This window comes from Rana temporaria, chromosome 5, assembly GCF_905171775.1.
Source record: "Rana temporaria chromosome 5, aRanTem1.1, whole genome shotgun sequence".
NCBI classification, from domain to species: domain Eukaryota; kingdom Metazoa; phylum Chordata; class Amphibia; order Anura; family Ranidae; genus Rana; species Rana temporaria.
Genome location: NC_053493.1, coordinates 400,877,324 through 400,891,158, shown reverse-complemented (window position 1 = coordinate 400,891,158; position 13,835 = coordinate 400,877,324). Strand labels below are relative to the sequence as shown.

Below are 13,835 nucleotides of genomic sequence, written 5' to 3'. Positions count from 1 at the left end.
GAGATCCTACCTGGATATGGCAGAGTCCTCTGGCCCTCAGATCATTCAATATAAAGGTTCTAAATGCTTCTAATAATCCAGCGTAGTCATCGGTACACATCTTACCAGCGGGGAGCAAGAGCTGGAACCAAGCCTGAGTCTGGATCATACTGAATGGCTCCATCCCTGAAAACACAGTATCCAAATTTTTACTATAATAATCATTTAATCGTCCCTTCCGCTCCTCCCAGGACCTCCTGCTCTCTAGCTCCCTTGTTACCTCCTCCCATTCTCGCCTTCAGGACTTCTCCAGAGCCTCTCCCATCCTCTGGAACTCCCTGCCCCGGTATGTCTGATCAGCCCCTACCCTGTCCAACTTTAAGAGATCCCTGAAAACTCATTTATTCAGGGAACCCTATCCCGCACAAACCGTAAACTATCCCCGAGCCACCCCCATCAAATCATTCTAGGCAGCTATTACCTTTTGTACCCCCCCCCCCCCCTTTAGAATGTAAGCTCTCCTGTACCTTCTGTATTGGACTGTACTGTAATTGTGCTGTCCTCCCTCTACATTGTAAAGCACTGCGTAAACTGTTGGCGCTATATAAATCATGTATAATAATAATAATAATAATAATAATAATTAACAAGTGCTATGGAGACAATGCCAATGGTACAGCCAACAAAAACCTGGAAAAAAATCAATTAAAAGGTAAAACAAATAAAACTTGATTTGTTCCTTTAAGCCTTTATATCACATCTATGGGTTGCCAGAACTTACAACACTTCATACAATCACCACATTTTGCTCCATTGTAATAGATATGCCTACGAATAAAGAGTACTCAAGGTATTAGCTGCAGAAAATCTGAAAATAAGATACATTCAATCAATCTGAACCCCTTGGTTTACACACAGCTCTCCCCGTTCTTCAGCTCCGGGGACCGATCGCGGGACTCCAGCGGCGATCGGGTCCCCGCGACCCACGGCTGGGCACTAGCACAGGACGTACCTGTACGTGCATGTGCCCAGCCGTGCCATTCTGCCGACGCAAATGTGCAGGAGGCGGTCCTTAAGTGGTTAAGGTCATGCCACAGCATCTCAATCAGATTTAAGTCTGGACTTTGACTAGGCCACTCCAAAACCTTAATTTTGATCTGTTTTGGAGCCTAGTGTGTTACGGATCATTGTCCTGCTGCATAACACAAGTGACCTTGAGGTCAGAAACTGATGGCCGGACATTCTCCTTGAGGATTTTCAGGTAGAGTTTAGAATTCATGGTTCCATCAATTATGGCAAGTTGTCCAGGTCCTGAAGCTGCAAAGCAGCCCCAGACCATCATGCTAACACCACCACCACGTGTGACTATTGGTATGATGTTGTTTTTGTGAAATGCTGTGTTCGTTTTACGCCAGATGAAATGGGATGTACACCTTCAAAAAAGTTAAACTTTTGTCTCATCAGTCCATAGTCCCCAGAATTTTTGTGGATAATCAAGATGTTTTTTGGCAAATGTGAGACAAGCCTTTGTGTACTTTTTGGTCAGCAGTGGTTTTTGGCCTGGGCCATTTGTGCCCAGTCTCTTTCTAAAGCCTCGTACACACGACCGAGGAACTCGACGGGCGAAACACATCGTTTTTCTCGTCGAGTTCCTTGTCAGGCTGTCGAGGAACTCGACAAGGCAAGTTTCTCCATTCCCGTCGAGGAAAAAGAAGACATGCTCTCTTTTTGGCTCGACGGGATCCTCGACAGTTTCCTCGTCGAAAAATGTACACAGGTCTGGCAGGGGAGGAGGCCTTACCTCATACACACGACCAAGTTTCTCGGCAAAAAACAGCAAGAAACTTGCTGTTTTTTTCTTTTGCCGAGGAAACCGGTCATGTGTACATTTTTCGATGAGGAAACTGTCGAGGATCCCGTCGAGCCAAAAAGAGAGCATGTCTTCTTTTTCCTCGACGGGAATGGAGAAACTTGCCTTGTCGAGTTCCTCGACAGCCTAACAAGGAACTCGACGAGGAAAACGATGTGTTTCGCCCGTCGAGTTCCTCGGTCGTGTGTACGAGGCTTTATTGTTGAATCATGAATACTGATCTTACCTGAGGCAAGTGAGGCCTGCAGTTCTTTAAATGTTGTTGGGGGTTATTTTATGGCCTCTTGAATGAGTCGTCGTTGTGCTCTTGAAGTAATTTTGTAGGCCGGCCACTTCTGAGAAGGTTCACCACTGTCCCGAGTTTTCTCAGTTTTTGGATAATGGCTCTCCCCTCGTGGTTCGCTGGTGTGCCAAAGCCTTAGGCCTCGTACACACGACTGTTTTCCTCAACAAATCCATCAAGAAAAATGCTGGCAGAGCTTTTTTGCCGAGGAAAACGGTCATGTGTATATTTTTTTGTCGAGAAAACTGTCGTGGATCTCGACGAGAAAAAAAGAGAACATGTTCTCTTTTTTCTCGTCGGGAGTCTCAATTTCCTCGTCGTGTTTCTCATCGGGTTGGATTATGACGAGAAACACGTTCGTGTGTATGCTTAGAAACGCACGCATGCTCAGAATAAAGTATGAGATGGGAGCGCTCGTAATGGAGATAGCACATTTGTCACGCTGTAACATACTGAAAAGCGCGAATCGTCTCTCACCAAACTTTTACTTAACACGCAGTAACATGAGATTAGCAAAAGCAGCCCCAAGGGTTATGCCAGTGGAATGGAACTTCCCCTTTATAGTGCCGTTGTACGTGTTGTACGTCACCGCGTTTGAGAACGACGAGATTTTGTCTTGACACTGACAGTGTGTATGCAAAGAAAGCTTGTCAAGATTTTCGACAAGCCTGACAAGAACCTCGTCGAGGAAAACGATGTTTCATTTACGACGAGATTCTCGGTCATGTGTACGAGGCCTTAGAAATGGCTCTGTAACCTTTTCTAGACCGATACATGTCAATTGCTTTGTTTCTCATCTGTTCTTGAATTTCTTTAGATCACACCATGATGTGTTGCTCTTTGAGATTTTTTAGCTTGCTTCACTTGGTCAAACAGCTTCTATTTTAATGATTTCTTGATTCAACAGGTCTGGCAGTAATCAGGCTTGGGTGTTGCAAGTGAAATTGAACTAAAAAAATTTGGTTAATCACAATTCATTCATGATTTAGCAAGGAGGGGCAATAACTTTTTCACATGGACCAGGCAGGTCTGGACAGCGACAGTATTTTCCCTTAATAAATAAAATCATATAAAAACTACATTTTATATATACTAGGGTTATCTTTGTGTAATAGTAAAATTTGTTTGATGATCTCATATCATTTAACCACTTGAGGACCGCTTCCTGCACATATACGTTGGCAGAATGACACGGCTGGGCATGTACCTGTGGGGCGTGGGGCGTGCGCGCGACCCTGTCCAAAGCTCCGTGACCGCGCCCATGGGACCCACGGACCCGATCGCCGCCGGTGTCCCGTGATCGGTCACAGGAGCTGAAGAACGGGGAGAGGTGTGTGTAAACAAAAAAATAGAACATGCTTTAAATTTTTCCTATGGATAAAAAAACGATAGAAAAAAACATTCGTCTGTGTGGAAGTCCATTGGTCAAAAATCCACGCATGCTCAGAATCGCCTGCTCGAAAGCATTGAACTTCATTTTTTTTTAGCACGTCGTTTTTTTTTACGTCACCGCGTTTTGACACGGTCGGATTTTTGACTGATGGTGTGTAGGCAAGACTGATAAAAGTCAGCTTCATCGGATATCTGACTAAAAAATCCATCGGATTAGATTCCATCAGATATCCGATCGTGTGTACAGGGCTTAACACACCATTTTTACCTTAACCACTTGCTTACTGGGCACATATACCCCCCTCCTGCCCAGGTGAAATTTCAGCTTTCGGCACTGCATCGCTTTAACTAACAATTGCGCGGTCGTGCGACGTGGCTCCCAAACAAAATTGACGTCCTTTTTTCCCCACAAGTAGAGCTTTCTTTTGGTGGTATTTGATCGCCTGTGCAGTTTTGATTTTTTGCGCTATAAACAAAAAAGTGAGACAATTTTGAAAAAAATACAATATTTTTTACTTCTTGCTATAATAAATATCCCAATTTAAAAAAAAAAAAAACATTTTTTTTTCTCAGTTTAGGCCGATACGTATTCTTCTACATATTTTTGGTAAAAAAAAAAAAAAAAAATCGCAATAAGCGACTGGTTTGCGCAAAAGTTATAGCGCTTACAAAATAGGGGACAGAATTATTTTTTTTTAATTATTTTTTTTTACTAGAAATGGCGGCGATCTGCGATTTTTAATGGGACTGCGACGTTATGGCGGACACATCGGACACATTTTTGGCGCCATTCACATTTATACTGCGATCAGTGCTATAAATATGCACTAATTACAGTATAAATGTGACTGGCATTGAAGGGGTTAACACTAGGGGGTGAGGAAGGGGTTAAATGTATCCCTGCTTAGTGTTCTAACTGTAGGTGGAGGGGGGGATGACTGGGGGGGGGTGACCGATCTGTGTCTCTATGTACAAGAGACACAGATCCGTCTCCTCTCCAGAGACAGCACCGCTGTCTCTGTGTAAAACGGCAATGAGAGATGATCTCATATGTTTACATATGAGATCCTCTCTCATTGGCCGCACAGATCGCCTCGCGAACGGCCACTCTGATTGGCCGTTCGCAGCGATCTGTAATTGGCTGTGTCCGAGGGACACGGCCAACACAGATTTTCCCCGCAGCGCGCTCTGGAGCGCGCGCGGGGACCGCCCTAAGGGGCGGACGTCAATTGACGGCAGTTTGGAGATTGGGATCCGCACTGTAGCCGTCAATTAACGGCAGGCGGATCCCAAGTGGTTAAGGTAAGCCTATAATAAGGCTTACCTGTAGGTACTATAAATATCTGCACGGTTTAGGAGATATTTACCATATACGCTTGCGCCGACGTAATTAGCGCATGCGCACTAAATAAAGGTGTCGTTTCTATAGGGCCTGTGCCGTGGCCGTTGGCTCCCGCGCGCATGGCAGTGACGTCACGCGACTCCGGCCAGTCACAGAGCCAGAGTCCACGATCCCGGAAGAAGAGGGGTGAAGATGAACGCGGCCACCAGCAGGGACATTGCAGGCTTTGTTTGCAGGTAAGTGCAACATAGTGGGGTAGAATACGATGCATACTACCCCATTATGCTTTTACTTTGCAGGGGTATAAAGAGGAAGTAAAACCCATCAGGATTTACTTCCTCTTTAAGTGTGACAAATATGCAAAAAAAAATAAAAAATCAGGAATGGGAAAAATACTTTTTCGCAGCACTGGCCCAGATTCTTGTAGGGCGGCGTAAATGTAAGCGGGCGTAGCGTATCGTAGTTACGCTACGCCGCCGCAACTTAGAGAGGCAAGTGCTGTATTCACAAAGCACTTGCCTCCAAAGTTACATCGGCGTAGCGTAAATGTGCCGGCGTAAGCGCGCCTAAATCAAATGAGGAACAGGGGGGCGTGTTTTATGTAAACCAATCATGACCCCACGTAAATGATGCTTTTTTTCGAACGGCGCATGCGCGCGCGCACGCTCAGTATCACGTCGAATTTTCAAATTAAATAATGCCCGCTTAATGCCTAGTCGACGTGAACGTAACTTACGTCCAGCCCCATTCACGGACGACTTACGCAAACGACGTAAAATACGACGCTGTTCGTACGTTTCCGACGTCCATACCTTACATGACTTACCCCTGCTTTATGAGGGGTAACTTTACGCCGGTCCGACGCCTTACGTAAACAACGTATCTTGATACGCCGGGCGCACGTACGTTCGTGAATCGGCGTATCTAGCTAATTAGCATATTTGACGCGGAAATATACGGAAGCGCCACCTAGCGGCCAGTGTAAATATGCACCCTAAGATACGACGGCGTAGGAGACCTTTCGCCGCTCGTATCTAGGCAACTGTGAGGCGTATCTGATTCTATGAATCAGGCGCCGAGTTGCGACGGCGTATCTGGAGATACGCCGGCGTAACTCCTTTGAGAATCCGGGCCACTGTATGTATTTCAAGCAATGTAAGCAATTTGCCTGGAGTTCAAGTTTAAGATTTTGCTAGTGAGGGTAATATAGTAACACAAAAGATATCACATTTGTTATCAACTGTGACTATTGTTTTACATTTTACATATGCCAACAGAATAAAGACTTTAGGCCAGATTCACGTAGAATTCCGGTGGCGTAACGTATTGCATTTACGTTACACCGCCGCAAGTTTTATGGGCAAGTGCTTGATTCACAAAGCACTTGCCTGTAAACTTGCGGCGGCGTAGCGTAAATCCGTCCGGCGCAAGCCCGCTTAATTCAAATGGGGCGTGTATCATTTAAATTAGGCGCGTTCCCACGCCGAACATACTGCGCATGCTCCGTTTTGAAATTTCCCGCCGTGCTTTGCGCGAAATGACGTTGCACCGACGTCATTTTTTGAACGTCCTATTCACGGACGACTTACGCAAAAAAAAAAAATGTAAATTCGACGCGGGAACGACGGCCATACTTTAACATGGCAAGTCTAAAGATAGGCCACGAAAGACCAGCTTCAACTATACGCCGGGAAAAGCCGACTAGCGACGACGTAAGAGAATGCGACGGCCGCGCGTACCTTCGTGAATCGCCGTAAACAGCTAATTAGCATACCTGACGCGGAAAACGATGCAAACTCCACCCAGCAGGCGCCAAAGTATTACACCTACGATCCGAAGGCGTACGAAGCCGTACGCCTGTCGGATCGAAGCCAAAAGCCGTCGTATCTTGGTTTGAGGATTCAAACTAAAGATACGACACGGCAAATTTGAAAATACGCCGGACTATCAGTAGATACTCCGGCGTATTTCTTCTGTGAATCTGGCCCTTTAATTTCAGATACTACAGCTCTTATTGGACAATTGTATAGCAGAAAAGATTGGTTTTAGTAATAGGTTTTATCAGTACTGCCATCAAAACCATTGCCTCAGCAATCACCGGGCAGACTGTAGTGACCATACAGGAGAATCCATACCAAAGCTCAAATTAAAAGGTAATGTCGAGCATTTTATAAAAATATATTTTCCTTTTTTGGGTTAGGTCAATATCAATTATTGCACATTTATATTTTATATTTAAATATCCAGTCCTCCAGGGTCCTTTTCATGTGTGTTCCATACTATCGTTAGCAACTTTATATAAAAAAAAGTCTGTTGACAGAGCTCAATAGCTCAAGCCATGGTGAACACATAACTAAAAGCAAACCTTCACCCCCTTCCCACTGATTTTCCATAAATTAAATAATCTTCTTTTATACAATTGGCATTTTTTTTTTTTTTTTTTTAAAGGGTTCCTACAGATTTCTCATCTAGGTGAATACAAAATACTTCGGCAGCCTCCTGGCAAACCCATGTCATGCATTCCAGGAGGCATTACTACAATCTGATGAAAGTTGATACAGTGCATTATCAAGGAGTGGCTGTGTTTTCCTGGTTCTTGCAGTCAGACCCCATAATTTCCAAGTGCCTGGATGGCACGGTAAATCAAACGGGACTAGCTGTCTCTTCCTGGTACTTGTGGTCAGCCCCAAAGGCAAGGCACATACACATCCTTGCAGCTATCTCTTCTTGGTTCTTGCAGTCAGCCCCATGATGACCCAGCACCCTGATAGCACAGTACATGCTCATCATCAGGGACCAGCTGTCTCTTCCTGGTTCTTGCAATCGGCCCCCTGATAGCCTCTCACCTATATGGCATCATCAGGGACCAGCTGTCTCTTCCTGGTTCTTGTGGTCAGCCCCAAAGGCAAGGCACATACACATCCTGGGGAGGGGGGGGGGCAGCTATCTCTTGCAGTCAGCCCCATGATGGCCCAGCACCCTGATAGCACAGTACATGCTCATCATCAGGGGCCAGCTGTCTCTTCCTGGTTCTTGCAATCGGCCCCCTAATAGCCTCTCACCTATATGGCATCATCAGAGGACCAGCTGCAAGAACCAAGAAAAGACAGCCAGCTCCTATGGTGTCAGAGAGGGAAATGGTGGTGTAGGGCCAGGTGTGGATCATTGTACATCTCTCCATTATACAAATGTCAGAGAGAGTAAGCCAGAAAGCAAACAACATTTGCTGTGCTCTCTCTTTCGTTAAACCCTAGTGCTCTGGAAATCCTATATCATGAGTAAAATCTGTATGTAATGTTTATTTGTAATCATATATATATTTGGAATAATTTCGAAAATGTATAGATTTTTTTTAAATGCTAATAAAATCGACCCCGCACTACAATATTTTCCCTGAGACATAGTCCAGAATCCCCTTTAGAACAGGATCAATGTGGTGTATCCCCAAAGTAGACCTTCTATTCTGTCCCCGGCTCTTTCACAGGCTTTAGTTCTCTGGGATTCACTTAGGAATAATCCTTCCATAATCTCGAAGGGTCAACCTCTGGCTGATATTTTTCAAGATCCGATCTTTACCTCTAATGTTGATATCGAATCATTTAAATGGTGGCGTGACAAGGGGGTGTACCGTATTGGGCGGGTTTTTTTCACATTTAGGTCCCCTTTCTGAACAATATTTTGTGGATAATTTTAAACTTCCTTCCTCTGAGAAATTGAGATTTTCTCAATTATACGATTATGCTCAGAAACTTTGGACAGACAAAAATGTATCTGGACATCTATCTCCATATGAGCATAAATGTGATCAAGCTTTGGAGAGAAGGGGACTTATTTCGGTTATATATAAATCACTTGCGGCAAATGATAATAAATTACCTCATATGCTAGCTTGGGAGAGGGAACTTCATGATGAATGGGACTTGAAAGATTGGTGTGGAAACTTTATTAGATCTATTAAAGGCCTCTTATGGAGGCAAATGTGAAAATATTTACCAGGTGGTAGCTTGTTCCTCTAAAATTGGCATCTATTTATCCCTCCTCCTCACCTCTGTGCTTTAGAGCAGGGGTCTCCAAACTGCGGCCCGAGGGCCAGATGTGGCCCTTTGCTATCCTTTATACGGCCCTTGGGGCACAATTCCTCCCACTGACACGAGGCACTATTCCTCCCATTGACACCAACAATGGGGCACTATATCCACTGATACCAATGATGGGATACTATTCCTCCTACTAATAGGGGGAATACTCCTCTTCCTATTGACCCCCAACCCTGAGGCCATATTTGTTTTCACTGATGCCCGGCCCATGACATTTTCTTACCTTGCTGGCCCTAATCCGGTCCTTCTAAAGTCTGAAGGGCAATAAAGTGGCCCTTTGTTTGAAAAGTTTGGAGACCCCTGCTTTAGAGGATGCCATGGGGTGGGCTCTATGATACACACATGGTGGGAATGTCCAAGGATATGTGGATACTGGAACAAGGTATTCCATATTATTAGACGGGTCACGGGTTGTAATTTACATCAGTCCCTGGCGATTGCTTTGCTGAATGGATTCATACCTCAGGTTCAAAAGGTTACCAGAAAACTGATATTATTTATCCTGACGGGTGCTAGAATTACTATAGCAGCTGCCTGGAAGAAACCATCGGTTTCTATACTAAGTATGAAAAGAAAAGTCACATGGATAATGGAACAAGAAAAAAGAATTGGCTCCATGATGGATAAACTTACCCAGTTCAATGAAATATGGGAGCCTTGGTTGAAATTTATGGGAATCTCATATACCTTGCGGATTTAGTATTAGCTTTCGCTTTGGACTGATGTGCACTTTTGACAGGTAGGCTCTATGGGCCAAATCCTCAGCCAGCGGGCGTAACGTAATTTTTCCTATTTAAGTTACACCGCCGCAAAATTTCTACCTAAGTGCTCGATCCACAAAGCACTTACCTAGAAATTTTGAGAGGTGTAACTTAAATCCGGCCGGCGCAAGGCGTTCCTCTTCTCCAGGGGGCGATTCCCATTTAAATGAGGCGCGCTCCCGCGCCGGCCGTACTGCGCATGCTCGTGACGTCATTTTCCCGACGTGCATAGCGTGAAATTACGTTACGTCGGGCTTTGTGGATTGCGACGGGACAATAAAGTTGCGTCGGGTAAAAAAAAAGATACGGCGCCAAAAAAAAAAAATTAAATTAAAAAAAAATCGCGTCGCGAGCAAGAAAGGTCTGTTTTTACAAGGTGTAAACAGTTTACACTTTGTAAAAGCAGCCCTAATTTTGCGTTTGCAAAATAAAACTTACGGAGAAAAAACGAAGCGTAAAAGCTTCGTGGATCTCCGTAAGTCCTAATTTGCATACCCGAGGCGGCATTTCGACGCGAAATGCCCCCAGCCGCGAATGCGGTACTGCATCCTAAGATCCGACAGTGTAATTCAATTACACATGCCGGATCTTCGTCCTAACTATGGAAAACTGATTCTGTGGATCAGTTCCATAGTTAGGACCAGGTATACGACGGAGTAACAGCAGTTACTCCGTCGTATCTCTTTTGAGGATTAGGCCCTTTGTCCTTCTTTTATCTCTTCTCCAACTCCTTTCTCTTTCTCTATCTTTCTTTCTTTTATTATGCTGTCTTTTTTTTTTCTCTATCATTATTTCTCTTTCTCTCTTATTATTTTGTTTATGTTGTTTCTTTTTTTTTTTATTATATGAATAAGGAACAAGTTTTGCATACATATATTGTTCTTTTCCTTTATTTTGACAAGAATAATATATATTCTTTATTATTCTTCCCATATGTTACATTTTATTTTAAAATGGTTTGATTGAACCTAATTGTAATGATTTCTTAAACCCTCTTAAGTATGTTATATAGAGGATGGTTTTCAAGTTGTCCTCTTGTTATCGGGTTATTCTTATTATCTATTAAAAGAGAGGGGGGATGATAGGGGTTATTCTGCCTCTTAGGGCACAGAGTGATCCCATTAGGGAGGCCGGGGGGGTGGAGTTTACCCTAGGCATCTATCCTCCTTATAGATCTAAACAAACAATCTATTATACAGGCATACCCCACTTTTACGTACACAACGGGACCAGAGCATTGATGTAAAACGAAAATGTACTTAAAGTGAAGCAATGCCTTTTTTCACTTCTAGGCTGTAGTGGGGGTGCCAGGGGCTTTAGTGGGGGCATCAGGGGAACACTCACATGTAAATAAGCTCATCTGATGCAAGGGGGGCCGCTCCAATCCATCCCCCGGACATCGCGCTGTGCACAAAGGACATTGCTATTGAGAGGCTGGATGGCATTCTGTGGCTGACAGGGAAGCCTGAGGGGATGTGATGTCACCGGAGGTGGGGAGGCAGCCAGGATACAGAAAGAGCACACTGGAACTGAGCAGGCTAAGTGCTCAGAACTTCAGTTCCGTCTAATGCGGGTGCACGGCGCGGGAATATTTGTACTTGTGAGACACTTTACGTACACTCGCGGGCATGTCCGTACTCGCGAGTGTACGTAAAGTGAGTGTCCGTAAAGCGGGGTATGCCTGTATTTATTAAAATTTCATGGGTCTGGATTAGATTATATGGATTATAGTATCTCTGGAGGTTGGGGAGGACAATTGGGTTGGATTTTGTTTTCTTCAATATATTTATTCTTTTTTGTTATTCACAATTTCTTTTACGTTTTAATGGTACTTTGTTTCAATGTGGAATGGAAGGGCAGGAATTGAACTAAATGTACCATGTTGTTTTTGACTGTATGCAACACTGTAATAATTTTCATTGATGTTCATTACATTGTACTGATTTTTTTTTCTGAAAATAAACTTAAACTTGAATGACAAAAAAAGAACAGGATCAATAAAAAGTTCTTACTCTGGCAGGGCTGGCTGTGCGGTGGCTGCAGTATCCAGAGATGAGAATTGGGGTCACATGTGAATGTAGAAGTAGAGAATAGGTTGGTGTAGCCCTTCTGACACACAAGCTGACATTTCTGCACCTTTTTCCCAGAATCCAGGAGCTCAGAACAGAATATAGATCCGTGTTTGATTTCCTTGATGCCAAAAGGAAGTGGACACACCGGGGCTAGCAACAAAAGGTAACATTATGTAAGTTATAGTATCTAAACAACCAGACAGCAGTTACATGTAAAGGTAGAGCAGCATAGGTGCATAATCTTTTCAATACACAGGGCCAGATTCTCATCCAGCAGGGTATATCTGCGGTGGCGTAACGTATCCGATTTACGTTACGCCGCCGCTACTTAGACGGGCAAGTGCTGTATTCTCAAAGCACTTGCTCCGTAAGTTGCGGCGGCGTACCGTAAATCGGCCGGCGTAAGCCCGCCTAATTCAAATTTGGATCAGGGGGGCGTGTTTTATGTCAATGTACCGTGACCCGATGTGGATGACGTTTTTCCCGAACGGCGCATGCGCCGTCCGTGGAACTTCACCAATGTGTGTATTGCTCCAAAGTACGCCGCAAGGACGTCGTTGGTTTCGACTTGAACGTAAATGACGTCCAGCCCCATTCACGGATGACTTACACAAACGACGTAACTTTTTCAAATTTCGACGCGGGAACGACGGCCATACTTAACATTGTTACGCCGCACTTATGCCACCATATAGCAGGGGCAACTATACGCCGGGAAAAGCCTAACGTAAACGGCGTAACTTTACTGCGTCGGCCGGGCGTACGTTCGGGAATTCGCGTATCTACCTAATTTGCATACTCAACGCGGAATTCGACGGAAGCGCCACCTAGCGGCCAGCGTAAAAATGCAGTTACGATCCGACAGCGTAAGAGACTTACGCTGGTCGGATCTAACAGATATCTATGTGTAACTGATTCTAAGAATCAGGCGCATAGATACGACGGCGCAACGCAGAGATACAACGGCGTATCTGGAGATACGCCGTCGTATCTCTTCTGAGAATCTGGGCCACAGTCTGTTTTAACCACTTAAGACCCTTTTTGCGATTCTGCACTGTATCGCTTTAACTGACGATTGCGCGGTCGTGCAACGTGGCTCCCAAACAAAATTGGCGTCCTTTTTTTCCCACATATAGAACTTTCTTTTGGTGGTATTTGATCACCTCTGCGGTTTTTATTTTTTGCGCTATAAACAAAAATAGAGCGACAATTTTGAAAAAAAATCAATATCTTTTACTTTTTGCTATAATAAATATCCCCCAAAAATATATAAAAAAAATGTTTTCCTCAGTTTAGGCCGATACGTATTCTTCTACTTATTTTTGGTAAAAAAAATCACAATAAGCGTTTTGTGATTGGTTTGCGCAAAAGTTATAGCGTTTACAAAATAAGGGATAGTTTTATGACATTTTTATTAATATTTTTTTTTTACTAGTAATGGAGGCGATCAGCGATTTTTTTTCGTGACTGCGACATTATGGCGGACACTTTTGACACATTTTTGGGACCATTGTCATTTTCACAGCGAAAAGTGCTATAAAAATGCACTGATTACTGTGAAAATGACAATGGCAGTGAAGGGGTTAACCACTAGGTGGCGCTAAGGGGTTAAGTGTGCCCTAAGGGAGTAATTCTTACTGTAGGGGGGTGGGGCTGGACGTGTGACGTCACTGATCATCGTTCCCTATATCGGGAAACAGACGATCAGTGTCATTGCCACAGAAAAGAACGAGGAAGGTGTGTTTACTCTCACCTCTCCCCGTTCTTCAGCTCCTGTGACCGAACACGGGACACCGGCGGCGATCGGGTCCGCTGGTCCCGCGGGTGCGGTCACGGAGCTTCGGACCAGTTTGTGCACGCGAACCATGGCTGGGCTCTTAAAGGCAACGTACAGGTACGTGCCTGTGCCCAGCCGTGCCATTCTGCCGACGTATATGTGCAGGAGGCGGTCCTTAAGTGGTTAAAAACCTTATTTATATGAATATTTATATATGCACATGAGAAAAAAAAACATATTTATATTTACACTTGTATGCAAG

At 44.3% G+C, this 13,835-nt stretch overlaps 1 protein-coding gene across 1 annotated transcript in view; it reads right to left on the bottom strand.

The window, feature by feature from the left end:
- Window positions 1-13,835, bottom strand: part of TG (thyroglobulin) — a 426,102-nt gene that overhangs the window by 339,334 nt on the left and 72,933 nt on the right. Inside the window, exons 17-18 of the mRNA XM_040354673.1 lie at window positions 11,737-11,946; window positions 11-165 (exon numbers count right to left, since the gene is read on the bottom strand). Coding sequence (XP_040210607.1) covers window positions 11-165; window positions 11,737-11,946 — 365 coding nt within the window. The remainder of the gene's footprint in view (window positions 1-10; window positions 166-11,736; window positions 11,947-13,835) is intronic.